The 16,344-nt window shown below is 42.9% G+C and overlaps 2 protein-coding genes across 2 annotated transcripts in view; one reads left to right on the plus strand and one right to left on the minus strand.

Moving 5' to 3' along the window:
- On the plus strand, positions 1 to 2,195 carry LOC139298086 (insulinoma-associated protein 2). The gene has a single exon (XM_070920922.1). It carries the CDS (start codon positions 186 to 188, stop codon positions 2,193 to 2,195), a length of 2,010 nt encoding a protein of 669 aa, XP_070777023.1. The 5' UTR covers positions 1 to 185.
- Positions 2,196 to 6,943: 4,748 nt separating this feature from the next.
- Positions 6,944 to 16,344, minus strand: part of ralgapa1 (Ral GTPase activating protein catalytic subunit alpha 1) — a 57,844-nt gene continuing 48,443 nt past the window's right edge. The window contains exons 46-47 of the mRNA XM_070920684.1: positions 12,171 to 12,295; positions 6,944 to 7,347 (exon numbers count right to left, since the gene is read on the minus strand). Of these exons, the coding sequence (XP_070776785.1) occupies positions 7,202 to 7,347; positions 12,171 to 12,295 (271 nt within the window). The 3' untranslated portion in view covers positions 6,944 to 7,201. The remainder of the gene's footprint in view (positions 7,348 to 12,170; positions 12,296 to 16,344) is intronic.

A 16,344-nucleotide genomic window follows, 5' to 3' on the forward strand; every position in this document is an offset into this window, starting at 1 on the left:
AAAAACTAACACGCGCACCACGGATACGGTTGTCTCTCCGTGTCTCTCGTGCTCTCATCACACCTGCGCGCGCCTCTCTCCCTCTCTCTCTTCGCCACTTCAAAGCTCTACTTGAAAGTGGGCTCGAGACAAGAGTTGTCGCGCTTTCTGCCTTGTGGTGCCACGCGCCGAGCCTCATCGTCACCATGCCTCGAGGATTCTTGGTGAAGAGGAACCGGCGATGTTCGGCGTCATACCGGTCACGAAATAACAGCAATAACAAACCTGTAACGTATGACGGTGAAAGGAACAACAGTGATGACTTTGAAGTGACAAAACCGGAGGCAGTGAAGGAGAGCGAGGTGTTGAACGTTTCCCCGTTTGAACGGCCGGATGGACTGCTCCCGGTGTCCCGCGAGGACTCCGCCGGTGTGAGAGAGGCGTGGAGCCCGCACGTGGAGTCCGCGTTGGAGGCGGAGGCGGACCGACGCGCGCAGTTACCGGAGACCGAAGAGCAACTGAGCGAGGTGGACGTTTTGACTCCCGACAGTGACTTCTCCTGCTTCTTCCCACCTCCTCCTCCACCTCCACGCGACTTGACATTAACGGAGTCTTGCAGCCCCGTTGAACCGGTCGGCACGAGACTGCTGGAGCAACACGACGAAGGACAGAAGCAGCCGTTGTTCCCCGGCAGGTGCCTGCAATCATCCCCAGTGTCGGAGTTAGCGGCGCAGTTACCGGAGCTGCCGTTCCTGGTGAGCTCCACACCGACCTCGGTGTCCGCTTCTATCGAGAGGCTCCTCGCGAGCGGCAGCCGCCGCGCGCCGTCCTACGGTCACAGTGACAAATATGACCCGAATATGAGTCATGTGCACCTGTTCCCGCCACTGACGCTGATGAACCAGGAGCAGCATCACGCGGCGAGAAAACGCTCGTTCCTTGAACCGGATCAACGCTTGAACAGCAACAGACACAACAAACAGTCCGTGGGCAACCCCGCAAAGAAACCCAAAGTGAACCGGAAACTTAACTTCGAGGATGAGGTCACGACCTCGCCGGTTTTGGGTCTGCGGATCAAGAAGGAGAGTCCCGAGCTGAGGAGACAGCGGGACAAGTCGTCTGCACCCACCGGGAATCAGCCGCTGGGAGAGTTCATCTGCCAACTTTGTAAAGAGGAGTACCCCGACCCTTTCTCCCTCGCGCAGCACAAGTGCTCCCGCATAGTGCGCGTGGAGTACCGGTGTCCCGAGTGCGACAAAGTCTTCAGCTGTCCAGCCAACTTGGCCTCCCATCGCCGCTGGCACAAACCTCGTCCGGTAAACAACCAAGGAGGAGAGACTCTGACAAACAAGAGCCAGTCGTTAAAAGAGGCTCGAGGGCTCCTTCAGCACGAGAGGCAGCAGGTAGAGATGGAGGGCAAAGAGAACGAGCTGCTGCGCATCAATACTAATCAGCACCACGGAGCGCAGGACAGTTCCCGCATCAGGCGCGAGCCGTCCCTGCTGCTGCTCCACGGCCGGTCTCGGGACAGCCCCGACAGCGACATCCTCGCGCCTCCTCACCATGATTCCTCGCTTCATTACCGGAACCCGGTTGAAAGCTGCCTGGACCTGCAGCAGCAGGTGAGAGCGGCAGACAGCCCGCCCCCGAGTCTCCTTCTACTAAACACCAACCCGGACGAGCGAACGGACCTGCCGCAGCAGCAGCCGCCGTCACTGCCGCACCCTCCTTTACCGTTTGTCCAGTCATTACCTGAGGAGGAAGTGTACGACTGCCGGTACTGTGGGAAGAAATTCCGCCGACAGGCTTACCTGAGAAAACACCTGGCCGCGCACGAGATGACAGCGCGAGGGTCTTCGCCCCCATCCTCTTACGGCCAGGCGCGCGAGACCAGTGGCGGACAGAGCCAGGTGTTCCTGTGTCACCTGTGCGGCGCGCGCTTCCCGTCGGTTGAAATCAGGGACAAGCACCGTCTGTGGCACGCGATGAGGGACGAGCTGCTGGCGGGAGCGCTGGGAGGAGGACTCAGACCAGACGTGTTCCACACGCAGGTAGAAGAGAGCGGCACCGGGGAATGCGACCAGCAGCAGATATTCACCTGCAAGCAGTGTCCTTCCACGTTCTTCAGCTCCCCGGGGCTCGCGAGACACATCAACAAGTCTCATCCAACCGAGAACCGGCAGGTGATGCTGCTGCAGATGACCGTGCGACCATAAAACGCCCGCACTCAACACTCAAACAAGCCAACAGATTATTAGAAAAATGATCAGTCATTGTTTGACATTACGGGGAACCTATTAACTGCGGCTATTAGCTGTTTTCATTCACACTGAAGTATACATTGATCTCAGCTATGGTTCTATTGTAAATTCAGACTGAGGCCTGATTGTTTCAGTTGTGGTCAAAAAGCAAAAAGTTCAGATCACTGTGTGTTACAGTAGTTGACTCACTGAGCGTCTTGACTTTGAAGTTGTTTCACAAAGGTCCAAGTCCGATATACTGACACTAGAACGACGAAAACGTTGTCTGTGGTCATGAAACTGATGCCATAAACCAAAAGAAAATGTAAAAAAACAAAAAGACAACTAAAACGGGAACTGTCCATGGTGCTGAAACTAAACCAACGACCTCCTGAAACCTGTACAAATAAACCACAACCCCTGTCCATGGTACTGAAACCATGTCCGCAAACACAAGTGGACTTTTTTTCCCCCCACAGGTCGTTCAACCTCTATAACAAGCAGGACTGTAACACATACCGTAATGAGCGAAACTTAAATAATAAATAATGAAATAATTCCTCCTTCTTTGAGGACTCAAAGGGACATTTCTATTCACTGGACAGGTGAAAGATCTAAAATGTTCCCTTAATTTAATAAACTAACAGCAGGATTAGACATTGTTAGGCATTTTAAACTTCAGGCAGATTCAAGTGACCCTCATTCAAAAGGGCTGTTATCTCTCAATATTTAATGTGTTGTTAGTCATAATTCAGACATTGGTTCTATATTTCCTTCTCCTTACATCTTCTCTGTACTAAGCCCAGCACCCTGTAAATGATTTGACATTAAAACACTGTCACTCAGCTGTTATATAGTCAGTGAAAACCTGAGAGAATGGGACAGACTGATGGTTGACGGAAAGGGCATTTTGATTATGACTTATTAGAGTGAGAGGAAATCATTTCACATATTCTGAAGTAGTGATTGACACAGTTCTCTCTACCTGCGACAGACCTTTAAACTCACGGTCAACATATTTCTGTGGCAAAGCAATCGGATGATATTGACGCTCAGGAGGAGTCGGTGTGTTACATTACTTACTGATGTAATATGTAGTGACCTGTGATTACATTTAGAAAGTGACCTTCCAAACCCCAAGAACTGGAGACAGAACCAATGTTCAAACTCGATTTCATGTACAGTGAACAATAAAGAAAAACAAACAAACAATAAAATAAAAAGAGAAAATAATAAGATAGACCATAATATGCCTTTTATAGTAAATGTCCCAGTAAACTTCTCAGCTATAAAATATTTTCATACAGAAATGGAACATTTACTGTTAGTACTGCTAGTAAAAAAAAAAGTCTTTTGTCTTTATTGATTATAAATTAATGTTGAAATATTAATAAATGCCTTCATGATGCTAAAATGTAATTGTGGTTCTATGAAGCCTATACAGGACTATTTTGATATGTTTGAAGTTGAATGTGAAATTTATTCTAAATTTATTGTCAATAAATGTTAATACAGTATGATCAATGAGGAGTCAACTTATTAATGTGCGTTCAAAGCAAAGACATGAATGGGTCCGGGAGTCAGTGGTACGAATCATTTATTGTCAAATTCCATCATCGCACATCAACGCTCTGTGTGTCCAAAGGAGACGTTACACGTTTACATACTACAGGTCTGACAGTAACATAGTTTTAGGAGTGTGTGCGTGAGCGAGCGTACGTGTGTGTGTGTGTGTGTGTGTGTGTGTGTGTGTGTGTGTGTGTGTGTGTGTGTTGTGATACAGCTGTTACATGATCAACACATGCAGTTAGTTCTGAACTGGTGTCATGCAGTATGTACAGTCAGTAGTTACATACATCAGCTCGGTCCCAAACTAACGTCCGGACAACAGCTGAATCCGTATCCATCACAGCATCCATCGACACAGAAGTTCCAAATTTATATTTAAGGAGGGCAATTTTGGCGGTTGATATGGCTGTAGTTGATATGAATAATTTTATAATGCTGAAAGGCATTGGGCAAGTTTTCTATACATTTTGGTTGCTGCTAAGTTTTTGAAACTTAACAAAAATGCATTTAAGGAGTCAAATCTGTGTTCAGTCCAGCTGAGTAAGCAGATCATTTTGAGTTCATTGCCAAACACTGAAATCCTCAGGAGTATTTTAATATTGTAAAACAAATTTGAAGTGTGAAATGTCCCATCTTTTCCATGGGACACAAAAGCAGCACCATGACTACAGTAATCATATGTATGATCCAAAGAGTATAAAGGAGTGCAAACAGGGGGTTTGGGATGGAGCCTGAACAGGTTCAGGTTGTCAAGGTGTTTACAGGACGTAACCGAGCAAACTGAGACACACACGGTGACTGGCAGGTGAGCTGTAGTCTATATACAGCATGCACAGATCAGTCCCAGAGTGCAGTGGGGCTACTGGTGCTTCAACCTCAGCAATAATAAGAATTGTAACAGCAATAATTTAAAAAGGGACAACTTAAATCTCAGCTGACTTCAAATACTCACAAAGTAACACAACATGAATCTGACCTCATTTCACAATGGCGCAATTTTAAAAAGTAACAATTTCAACCCCATGGATGGGTCAAAATTAAAAAAAAATCAATCCCTTTCCTCTCTACAGAGCATCTATGGCTGAAATAAAAAATAAAAACTTAAACAGAAAATTCAGCTGTGAATACACTTACTTCAAGTACTGAAGCATAACGCAAAACCTTAATCTCAGATCTATATTTTTAAATGCAGATCTTTCATACATGTATGTTTCCTTTACCTGGGATCAAGTCATGTAAAATAAAGAAGAACGTTCAATTCTGATAAACCCTGGAAAACCACAGCTTTGACACGTATAAAGAAAAACCTGATGTACATAAACGATGTAAGCTAATCTGAAACCATGTCAGTTTTATTTGAGTTGAGCAGAACTGATGGGAGTGCTGAAATGAGGACGTTAAATACATGAAAATCATCTATGGTAGTGTTACACTTTCTGGATTATTGAATACACGCAGATCCCCTCCATCCAGATGTGGAACTGGGGATGAGTCTAAATATAAGAGCAGAGTACAAACAAACAAAAAAAAACAAAAAACATTCATATGTAAGTGATATGTTTACATCTCTTTCCTCTTTCTCCCCCTCTTTGGCCTTGGATCTACAGTGTCCCTCTTTTCTACACTTTGTTTTTTTTTTTTTTGAATCACCAATAGCAGTCCACAATTACACCTGCCTCAAAAGACACCGGGCCTCATTTAGCAATATGTCAAACAATGAAAAACGAGGAAAATTATGGCCTAAAAGTGTTTTTTAAATCTTTTCCTCGTAACCTTGGCTGTGGTACCAAGGTTACGTATATATGAACAGCAAAGAAGAGTATTTGAGTTAAAAATTAAATTACCCTGGAGAATGAAGTGCAAACTGGCTATGAAAGAGTAGTTGTAGTGTCAACCAATTTGAAGCGGATATGCGGTCTGAGTTGAAACCACAGTTTGGCTTAGGCAGCTATTCTCACGTAACAGTATATACACACACAACAAGCCTCCTCACACTGTACACATTCTTATAGATATTGATATATCTACTATATATATATATATTTATACTCAAACATATATAGATATACAGAATATAGAGTCAAAAGGAACAAAGAAAGAAAAGCTGTGGTTCCATTGCATCAGATGACGGAGCGACACTGAACTTAAAAATACAGCGACATTCTTGTTCGAGTCAAAACACATTTTACAGTAACTTAAAAAAAAAAAAAAGGAAAATAAATGCAATGAAAGTCAGTGCTTGTCCACATTTTACAGCATGAGCAAAAAAAAAAAAAAATCAAAACTTTATATGACAAGTGCCTCCTCTTTGATCAGTGTGTCTGGTTAATTTTCTAGAAAGCGCTTTTCTGTCCTTTCAAAAGACCGACAATCCCTCCATCATTACTTTAACACTGTTTCTAACATCGCGCCGCTCAAAGGGTCAGCTTCAAGTCCCATAAGTTCAAGGAGGGGATTTTCTTCTTGATTCGAACGCAGAGCACATTTTTGGCTAGAGAGCATCGCCACATTTAATTGTTAGCAAATGAATGAGTTTCTATTTACATTACATGAGGACTGAATAAGAACCGACCCCTGCCCTTAGCGTGATAGGCCTGATGCTGTACTGAGAACAAAAATAGACTTTTATCTTGCTTTCTCCATGCAGTCACTCTGAATTCATTCTTTTTTATATCAAAAACTCGTGTTTCTGTCTGTACACACATGGACCGACTATAGTACAAATATACAGATGTGCTGCTTTTGTTTCTCTTTGTTCTGCAGTTTGATCTCTTTGAATGTGCCCTCCAAAAAGAACAGTGTATAATGTGGCACACTTAAGATTGGTTACACTGGAGTTTGTGCAATTTCTAACACGGTACAGATTATTCTGAACTAATACTGCGCTGCTCAGGCTGCACTTGTTCGTCTACTGTTTCTACTGTGGCAAAGATCAGCATGCTGCAGCACTGGTTCAGCTGGTTTCTCTATTTTTTTGTTTAGACAGCAAAGCTAAGGATATATTCAGTAGCTGTGAGCAGTTTCAAAATGAAGTTACAGTATAATATAGTCCACAGAATACTATTACGTGTGTTTTTGAGAGTACAACGGTGCCACAAAGCGTTTTGTACATAAAAGGCCAGTGTCCGAACAGGACGGCAGCATGCTGGGGGAGGATGGGGTGAGCCGAGGCAAAGTCAAATAGTGCTGACACCCCTGATGGTTACTCTCTTTCCTGAGAACACAACCAATCACATTTCCTGTTGAAAATGAATACCTACGTGAATAGTTAATATTAATGTGTCATGTTTAATTTCTTGTACTTTTAAGTACAACTGCAGACCAAATTCCCACTGGAGAAACATGTTTTGAGGACTTAAGAGTCTGACTGCTCGATCAGACATGATGGGACTGGGCCATGTAGCCAACAGAGATTAAGTCTTATTGGCCGATCCAGAGGAGCGTCGCAGCTTCATGGACATGCGGCTCTTGCTAGTCCGAGGAGACATGGGGGACGCAGAGTCGCTCCCGGCCTCCCCAAGAGCCGGACTTTCTCCCCGAAGAATCTCTAGGCAGGAGCCTGAGGAGGAAGAGGGGGGGAGGAAGGAGGAATTGTGGGAGGGTGGGTGAGGTGAGGAGGGGAGGATGGATGAGGGAGGCGGGGGATAAAGGAGAGGAGGGGGAGGTAAATAAGAGCAGAAAGAAGGATGAAGGGACAACAAGAAAGTGACATCACACCCCATAATGTTCTACTGAGCCAGACTGCACAAACTCCTGCAGTCACACAGGCAGGACACACACACACACACACACACACACACACACACACACACACACACACACACACACACACACACACACACACACACACACACACACACACACACACACACACACACACACACACACACACACACACACACGGGACAACAGACAGACAGACAGCTAGAAAGACAAGCAACAGGTTCATTCTAGTTCCCTAAAAACACTAGCTCAGGTTGTAGAAATATCAGGTGAAACTGAGACTTTCTATCAAAATCACACGTTAACCCTAGAAACCCAAACCCTAGAAAAAGACAAACTGTGGCCATTGGGTCTAAAGATGATATTTAAGTACATCAGGAAGAGGAGCTAAACTGAGTTTCTATCTATATAGCATACCATTCACAGCTAGCATGAAGGACCTTCTGCTTCAGACCCTTCCCCTTCACCCTGAGCAGGTTAAAGCTGTCTAGTGGTTTAGGTACCATCAAACACATAACACTGTGCTCCTCTAGAGGAGAGGAAAAGAGAGGATGGTAAAAGAGAGAGCAGGACAGAAAAGCAAGGAGATGAAAGGAAAAGAGATGAGAGAAAGGGAAGGGAAAGGAGAGGAAAGGAGAGGAAAGGAAAGGAAAGGAGAGGAAAGGAGAGGAGAGGAAAGGAAAGGAAAGGAAAGGAGAGGAAAGGAGAGGAAAGGAAAGGAAAGGAGAGGAAAGGAGAGGAAAGGAGAGGAAAGGAGAGGAAAGGAAAGGAAAGGAAAGGAAAGGAGAGGAAAGGAGAGGAAAGGAAAGGAAAGGAGAGGAAAGGAGAGGAAAGGAGGGCCACAAAGAGGTGAGAAGGTGGAAGGAAGGAGGATACAGGAAAGAGGGAGAAAAGGGAGAAAAGAGAACATATAAAAGGAGGAGAGGACAAAGGAACCGTTCAGAAGAGTGAAGGTGGGATGGTCAGAGAGAAGAAAGAAAATAGAAAAAATAAATGAAAACAAAGTTGCCACACGCTTATAGAGAAAAACAGTACAATACATTAAACAGACACAAATAGACTGACAACACACAAAACACCGTACACAACATGTACACATACTGAACATTTGAACTACATTATCTTTATGCTTAATGTTGCTTATTCCCACCACTAATTTACTTATTTCAAATGGAACAATTAAACAGCTCTACTGAAGCAGAAACTAAACTTTAATGTTAGTTTAACATTATACATTCAGACTGTGTGTATGTGTAAGTGTAAGTGTGTGTGTGTGTGTGTGTGTGCACAATGCTACATCATATCAAAACCAGGAAGAGAGGAGCATACGAAAGGTTAGAGGTCAAGTTTCACCAGGTCAGTGTGACAGCGCAGGTTAACAGAACAAACAGGAAAATGACTGAGTGAGCAAACAGACGAAAGAGCGGAAATCTAACACTGTTACAAAAAGGGTGTCTCACTTTCGTCATGCCACAGAGTCTAGTTTGGTATGAAGCAGATCTAATAAGAATCACACACCGTGTAAAAATACCTCATGTTCTTTCAATAAGTCAGTCGGACTAACTAAGAGCTGAAGCCTGTCAGCACGCATGAGGAACATGGAATCAAAGTCTCAGAGGATGTAAAACAGTTCAAATTGATCAGAGCTTCAAAAAGAATTTGTGGAAAACACGTTTTTATGTGTGATTCAGTTAGACACCATTTTAAAGAATTCCAGGTCAGTCTGCGTCAGTGGCCCTTTTTGGTTGAAGCCTTAATTCTTCAGGTTTGCCTAAACATGTCTTTTAGAGTCTGTATGTTGTAAGGTGGCTGCGGCCACTGAGCTTAAAGCTGCACCGATCAATGTTTTTATAGCAACAGCAGATCAAATGACTAAGCGTAATGTAAAAGGGGTTGCTCGTAGCGATGAACCCACAGAGAATTCCCACCCAACTCTGCTGTTCCCCTCAGCTCTGTGGAGCGTTTTAGACTTTATCAGCTCATTGTTTTGGTTTTAGGGCACACAACCTCCCTGCTGCAAACAGTAGACAGACAAAGTTAGTGACTACCTGGTGAACATAGCGGAGCATTTAGCAACTCGAGACCACAACAGAGCTAAAAAGGAGAGTAAATATTGGACTTACATTCATCAGGTGGACACAAACACAACTCCAAATGAATGCCAATGTTACTCTGCTAGATGTGTAAAGAGACAACACTTCTCTAACAGGTTCACAATAACACTAAGGTGTTATTAATAATAATAAGGTGATAATAAGTATATTATTTAAAGCTTTTCTGCTGCCCCCAAGTGGCCAAAAAAATGCAGGTTTAAAATAATCCTAGTAATAGCAGCATTAAAAAGGGTACACTTAGATCAACTCCTAGTAGACCAGTTATCACTCTGCATGATGATTAAGAACAAGAGCTGAGACATAAATCTGATCAAGTGGGAGGAGGACGGGACTAACGTTACACTTGTACACAGTTGCTTAATGAAACAGACCTCATTTAGCTAAAAAGGTACACCCCCCCCCCCAAATCTCTCTTAATCTCATGCTCTGCTATTACACACTAATTAGCAAACCATAATGAGTCATACCAAACTTCAACCACGGATGAGCTGAAAATGACACTTCCTTTTAAATAGCATAGAACTATAAAAACATGCAGACCTGCTTAAACTGTGGAAAACACAGAGGAGAAAAACAGACAGAAGAATTGAGAAAACACGTTATGGTGGAGGAATAGGAGGAGAGCGTAGGTTAGGCTGAAATGTCAGTAGGAAGAGCCAATCAGAACGGGGCGTGTCAATCATGTGACCAGGCTTACCTTTTAGCTATAGGCAAGTGAGACATTACGATCTAAAGGAAGGGGGAAGGGGGGACAAAAAGAAAAACACGAAATAAAAAGAAAAAATACATAAATAAAAAGAAAATAAAATAATTAAAAAGGGAAAAGCAAATTAAACAAAATAAAATAATTAAAAAGGGAAAAGCAAATTAAACAAAATAAACCAGAAAAAAAAAATCAAATAAATGAACAAAACAGGTGAAATTAAAATAAAAACAGAAAGAGAGAAGAACGTTTGATCATTGTGCTGTTAAGGGAGGGGAACCTGTAAGTTAATATGGGGGGGGGGTATAGACAGATAGATAGATAGATAGAGAGAGAGAGAGACAGACAGAGATGGAGAGAGAGAGGTAGAGAGATAGAAAGAGAGAGAGATGGGGGGGTGGGGGCTGTAGTAATTTGAACAAGGTTAATTTCAGAGCACAGGACATGATTCTGAACTTTGGACATGATACACATGTTAGGACATATATATATATATATATATGTATATATATATATATATATATATATATATATGGGCAGATTGAGAAGTGTAAGAACTGCAATGAGCGGCTACAAGAAGCCCTAATATCTTATTATCTGACTAACCTCTTGATCCTGTGCTCTGAAATGACATTTGGGGCTGAACAACACACTGACAACCCAGTAAAGAGCAATAAAGTACTTCTGACGCCAAACAATATTGTGAATGGAAAATATGTTATTCAGCCTCAAAGCAGGTTGATTATTATTGTATAATTATTAATATTTTTGACACAATAGCTGGTGAGATGAAGGACAGTTGGCCAAGAAAAACAACAGTAATCAATTATACATATATTTAGACAAACACTCACAGCCACACCTCTCTGCTTGACCGGTAAAACATCATGTCACTGTTTCCCTACAAACTCTTACATTAAGTTCTGTTCCTTTATGCTTTATATATATGTATATATACATATATATATATATTTATGACCTCTTTATAAAGGAAGTGTGTGGCTCAGCTGCAGAATTACATTATTGTAAATAACTGCCCCGCTGAATAATTGGATTGTGTGCGAGTCAAAAGGACAGTGCACTGTTTTAAATGACACTTAACCGGACACATTACAGACAAAAAAAATGATCAGTACCCGTCTAACAAACTTAACAGGATACATATGAGAGTCATACATTTAGAATATGACTCCCATGTGCATGCCTGGCATCTTTACGGCTGATCAGATGTCAGCTAATTCCTCAGAGATGCTCTGGAGACAGAAGAAGGCCGAGCACAGCTTTGGACGGAAAACAGAACTCGTCAGATACGAGACTGTGAATCAGACTGTGTGTGTGTGTGTGTGTGTGTGTGTGTGTGTGTGTGTGTGTGTGTGTGTGTGTGTGTGTGTGTGTGTGTGTGTGTGTGTGCGCGTGTGGCAGCTCTGTGGTTCAAAAGACAGAGAAAGAGATGGTGGAGGGTTGGTAGTTTACAATCTAACATTAATGTATAGTTCTTAAAAAGAGGTATATAGTTGAGTGTCAGGGCACACACACTCACCAAGAATTACGTATTAATACTTGCATTTAGTTTCCTATAATGTATTTAATTACTGTGAATTAATGTCACTTGCCTTCAGTTCTACATTCTCCTTAAGATTTGTGGTCAGGGACTAGACATAGCAGGAACATCTCTGTCCAGATTTAGCCACTTTGACTGGTTAACAAGCAGTTTTCTAGTTGTTCCTCACCAGTTTCCTCAGAGCCTGCCACTGAGGTTTGGATTGACAGTTGTAGCCGTTGGTGTGGTTTAATACCTGTCTGGTTACTGGATGTTTCACAGAGCGAAAGGTTGTGCCTTACCTGTGTCAGAGGGCAGGTGTGTGCAGGGAGCAGGACTGTAGACTCGAGCTGCGTAATCCTCAAAAGTGGTTGGCTCCTGGTGGTGCTGTACGATGGTTTCCAGGTATCGGGCTCGCTCCTCATAGCTGGGGTCAAAGGTCAAGGTCAAACCAAAGAAAGAAAGAGACACAGATACCGACAGAACGCGGGAGGAGCAAAAAGATGAAAATAATCCAACATAACCCGATGATGTCATAGTGATGTCATCAGGGTTATGTCAGTTTAGGCTTGGAGACTACAAACTAATAACTAAAACTAATAAGTCGGCGTTACAAACTGGAGGAGTGGAGTTTGGAAGACGTGGGTGTTTACCAAGCAGGCAAGGTCTAATGAAAGGCTATCCAGTTGCATTATGGGAAATGTAGGATCCAGTTTTAGGAGAGTTACCCATCCTAGGGACTAAAAGTCAGGATATCGTGGCCTCTGTTGCAGATTTTTGCTATTCTTTTTTAATCTGTAACTCTCAAATCCCAACTTTATGGAGACTCCATACAAATGAGTCTACTAAACAGGCCTGACGTTTCACTAGTTTCATTTATCTTCAATTCATTTTAAATTCACTCAGTTGTCTGGCTGCACATTTCAAAATGAATGGAAAAACCTTTAACCAAATATTTCATATGTGATGTCCACACTTAAATGACTTGAAGCTGTTTCTTCTGTCTCTTCATAATCTACCACATTTGTGCAAATAATTGGTGCAATAAGTAATTGCTGGAATTGTTGGAGGGTTGCTTAGTCTCAAATTAAATAGAGAGAACAAAATCAAAAGGATAACACAGAAAACAAAGTGACAGAATAGAAAATAAAATAATATGAATATAAAACTGAAGGAAAGAAAAAAAAAAACAAGATTAAAATAACAACACAGACTAGTTAACTCCATATACCTTGTTCTCCACGTGAATCTACTGAGAATGCTGCTGCCACGAAGGAGAAAAAAAAGGAAACCAAAGCCCTTTTCTCGCTTGCTATTACAGCCTTCAGCGATGAATTCAAAGAGAGAGGGATTCAGCAGAGAGTGGAGTAAATGGAAACCAGGACTTCGACTGTCCATCTATTAGAGATAACCTCATTGATAGAATGTCATTTACCCTCTCTACCTTAGTCCTACTCATACATCCAACCATAATGACAGCCATATGCAGCTGTTACAGTCTCTTGGACACACACACACACACACACACACACACACACACACACACACACACACACACACACACACACACACACACACACACACACACACACACACACACACACACACACACACACACACACACACACACACACACACACACACACACAACTCAGCCCCATCATCTCCCAATAGTATTACCATTTGCTCAGAGAGCTCCAATAACTGTGGATTTTCAATGAGAGCAGAGAGTGTGTGTGTGTGTGTGTGTGTCTGTATTTGATAAGATTTGTGAACAGACACAATGTGTGTATGTAAGTGCATGTGTTCTTGTTTTGAGTGTGAGATGGGATTAGGCCAATGAATCTTCAGAATGAAATCTGTGTGTTTGTACCTCAGTGTGTGTGTGTGTGTGTGTGTGTGTGTGTGTGTGTGTGTGTGTGTGTGTGTGTGTGTGTGTGTGTGTGTGTGTGTGTGTGTGTGTGTGTGCGGGTGCGTTGTGAATGGGTCGGCCATCTGTAATAGCGCCCATGGGTTTTCTATTGGGTTAGAGAGCTGGTCTATGGGCCTCAGAAGGAGAGAGATTCAGGTCTAATGGTAACTGATCCAGTTAGAGACAATGATAATAACAACAATATGGCTCCTTTAAAGTGGAGGGACAGACTGCGCTGGCAGAATTAAAGAGAAAGGAGGAGGGTAGAGATGGGGGAGCTGGCAAAGCAGAGAGGAAGAAACTTAAATAAACTTTGGACAGATGACGCAGTTTGTCTAACATTTTACTGAAATTAAGTATACTTGATTTCACAGGCAATTCAAGGACTTTTGATTGATTGAAAAATAGCCCTTATTGTGTCAAAAAATATTTTTCAAACCTGCTTAAATCATAAATCACACTGACAAAGGCAAGGAAATGAGGGGTTGGGGGGGCGGGCGGAGGTTAAGAGGTGCAAAGAAAGCGAGATACTGAGGGAGGAAGAGAACTTGTAAAAAGATGTGTGGGGGGGGGGGCAAGGGCGAAGAGGAAGAAGGGTGAGAATCCTGCAGCGAGTCACAGAGGAGGGGAGAGGGGAGGACAGCGGGTGAGACGGGGGAAGGAGGATATTTAAGTAACAATGCGATGTGGTGAGAGAGTGTGTGTGTGCGTGTGTGTGTGTGTCGGTCTCCCGGAGAGAGCTAAGAGAAGAGCAGCAGTCACACACAGAGCGTCAAGCCAGCATCTCTCACACCGAGCCCCTACGTGATTTCCCCCTTTTCCTGCTTCCCGCTCCCCTGCATCGCACTTCCCCCTTTCGTGAATGAATGTGTGTGTGTGTGTGTGATGGGGAGCGATGTGTGGATGCAATGCAATTAAGAACAAGAACTATTATATACTCCTGCAAACAACACATAATTATCTTTATATCATGTTTAAATATTGTGTGGTTTCATGAGGCAGCACCGAGAAAATAATGACACAAAAAGAGTACACAGAATCTGCAGGTTTGTGGAAATGCGCTGCCATATTAAAAAGGCCACTGTTTTGTCATTTCTGAGAAGGTGAAAAGGGTTAAAAGAACACCCGCAGGAAAGAAAGAAGTCTACAAAGGCAGGGGGGGAAACTGAAAGAAAGAACAAGGAGAAGAAAGAGAGATAAATACACAGACATGGTACCACTGCTGAGATAAATGACGAGAACATCACTTTTTCCCCTCACTCTTCCTCCGGCTGCCTCCTTTATATCTCCCTCCCTCTTTCTTCCTCTCAGCATGGGCTTCTGCCTGAGGCCTTATGTCACTGTGTCACAAACACCAGCTCCCTGCTAGGAAGAGGCAACGTGAGGAGCGAGATGGAGGCACTCTTGATGCAAAACTTTTACATGAGCAGTAACATCGCCTTCATGTTTGGAACACTGAAAAGGCCACACAGGCGTTTTCAATCACTCTCGCTAATTAGACCTCTAGCTATGGTGGGAATGACGTGATGTCACCAAACCCTGTAAACGAATAACAATAGGCCTTTTTCACTTATTATATTATATTTTGACACGTTATCATAGGAGAAGAAAAGGTGTTAATAATAAAATGAAAACATGTCTCCTGTGATAAACGGCTGTGATAGCTGTGTCACATGTGCAACAGAACTAGCAGGAGAATGAGGGAACTGTCAATCAAGCGCAGTCTGCATACGTGCACACACACTGTGTCCAAAATCACATTCTCTAGTGTCGCTCAACTGTATCTATAAAATGCGACAAATTGCATTGTGGGATTGTTAGCAGAGAGTAGTGTGCATGCCATGGACCTTGCCTTTTTTGTTCCATTGTGGGAATCTTTTCAGGGCACTACGAGTGCAATAATTTCACACTCGCACCATTAAGCCACTCAAATAAAATGACGGAGAGTGAATATAGTGCTTTTTAAATAGGGAGTGACAGTTTTGAAGAAAAACTCAAATCAGGCAACATGTGTGAAATCACCTGTGTGGGTGGAGTATCCTGGTATCCTATTGTGTTTTTACTGTTGTAAAGCAAAAAGCATTTTATTTATTCGACCTTGGAAACACAAATTCAGGCGCTTTCGATTATGTCACATTTTCTTTATTCTTATTAATTTCCTGTTTAACTTTGCTTAACTGCGTTTCCGAATTGCAATCCTGCTTTGAGCATTTGCATTTTGTGCCACATCCCAGCATAAAATTACTACTATTATTACCAAAAGTAAAAACCCGAAAGAGGTCAAAGAAAATAGACTTGCTTTGCGTTCACACATCTCTCTCTTCATCCCTCCCTCCCTGCAAATGGCAGTCATCACTATGAAATCTACTGTAATTGAATTTCAGATGGCTCCTCTTATTAAGTCATTAGCAGAAAAATCTCTCTCTTTTGGAGAGAGGAGGAAAGAAAGAGGGAAAATTATAAGGGAGAAAGAGGGGGAAAGAGCGGTGAGGGAGAAAAGGGAGGAATCAGAGCAGAGAAAGGCAGACAGGAGACAGAGAGAGGAGAGAAGGGGGCAGATAAAA

Source organism: Enoplosus armatus, chromosome 15 (assembly GCF_043641665.1).
Source record: "Enoplosus armatus isolate fEnoArm2 chromosome 15, fEnoArm2.hap1, whole genome shotgun sequence".
NCBI classification, from domain to species: Eukaryota; Metazoa; Chordata; class Actinopteri; order Centrarchiformes; family Enoplosidae; genus Enoplosus; species Enoplosus armatus.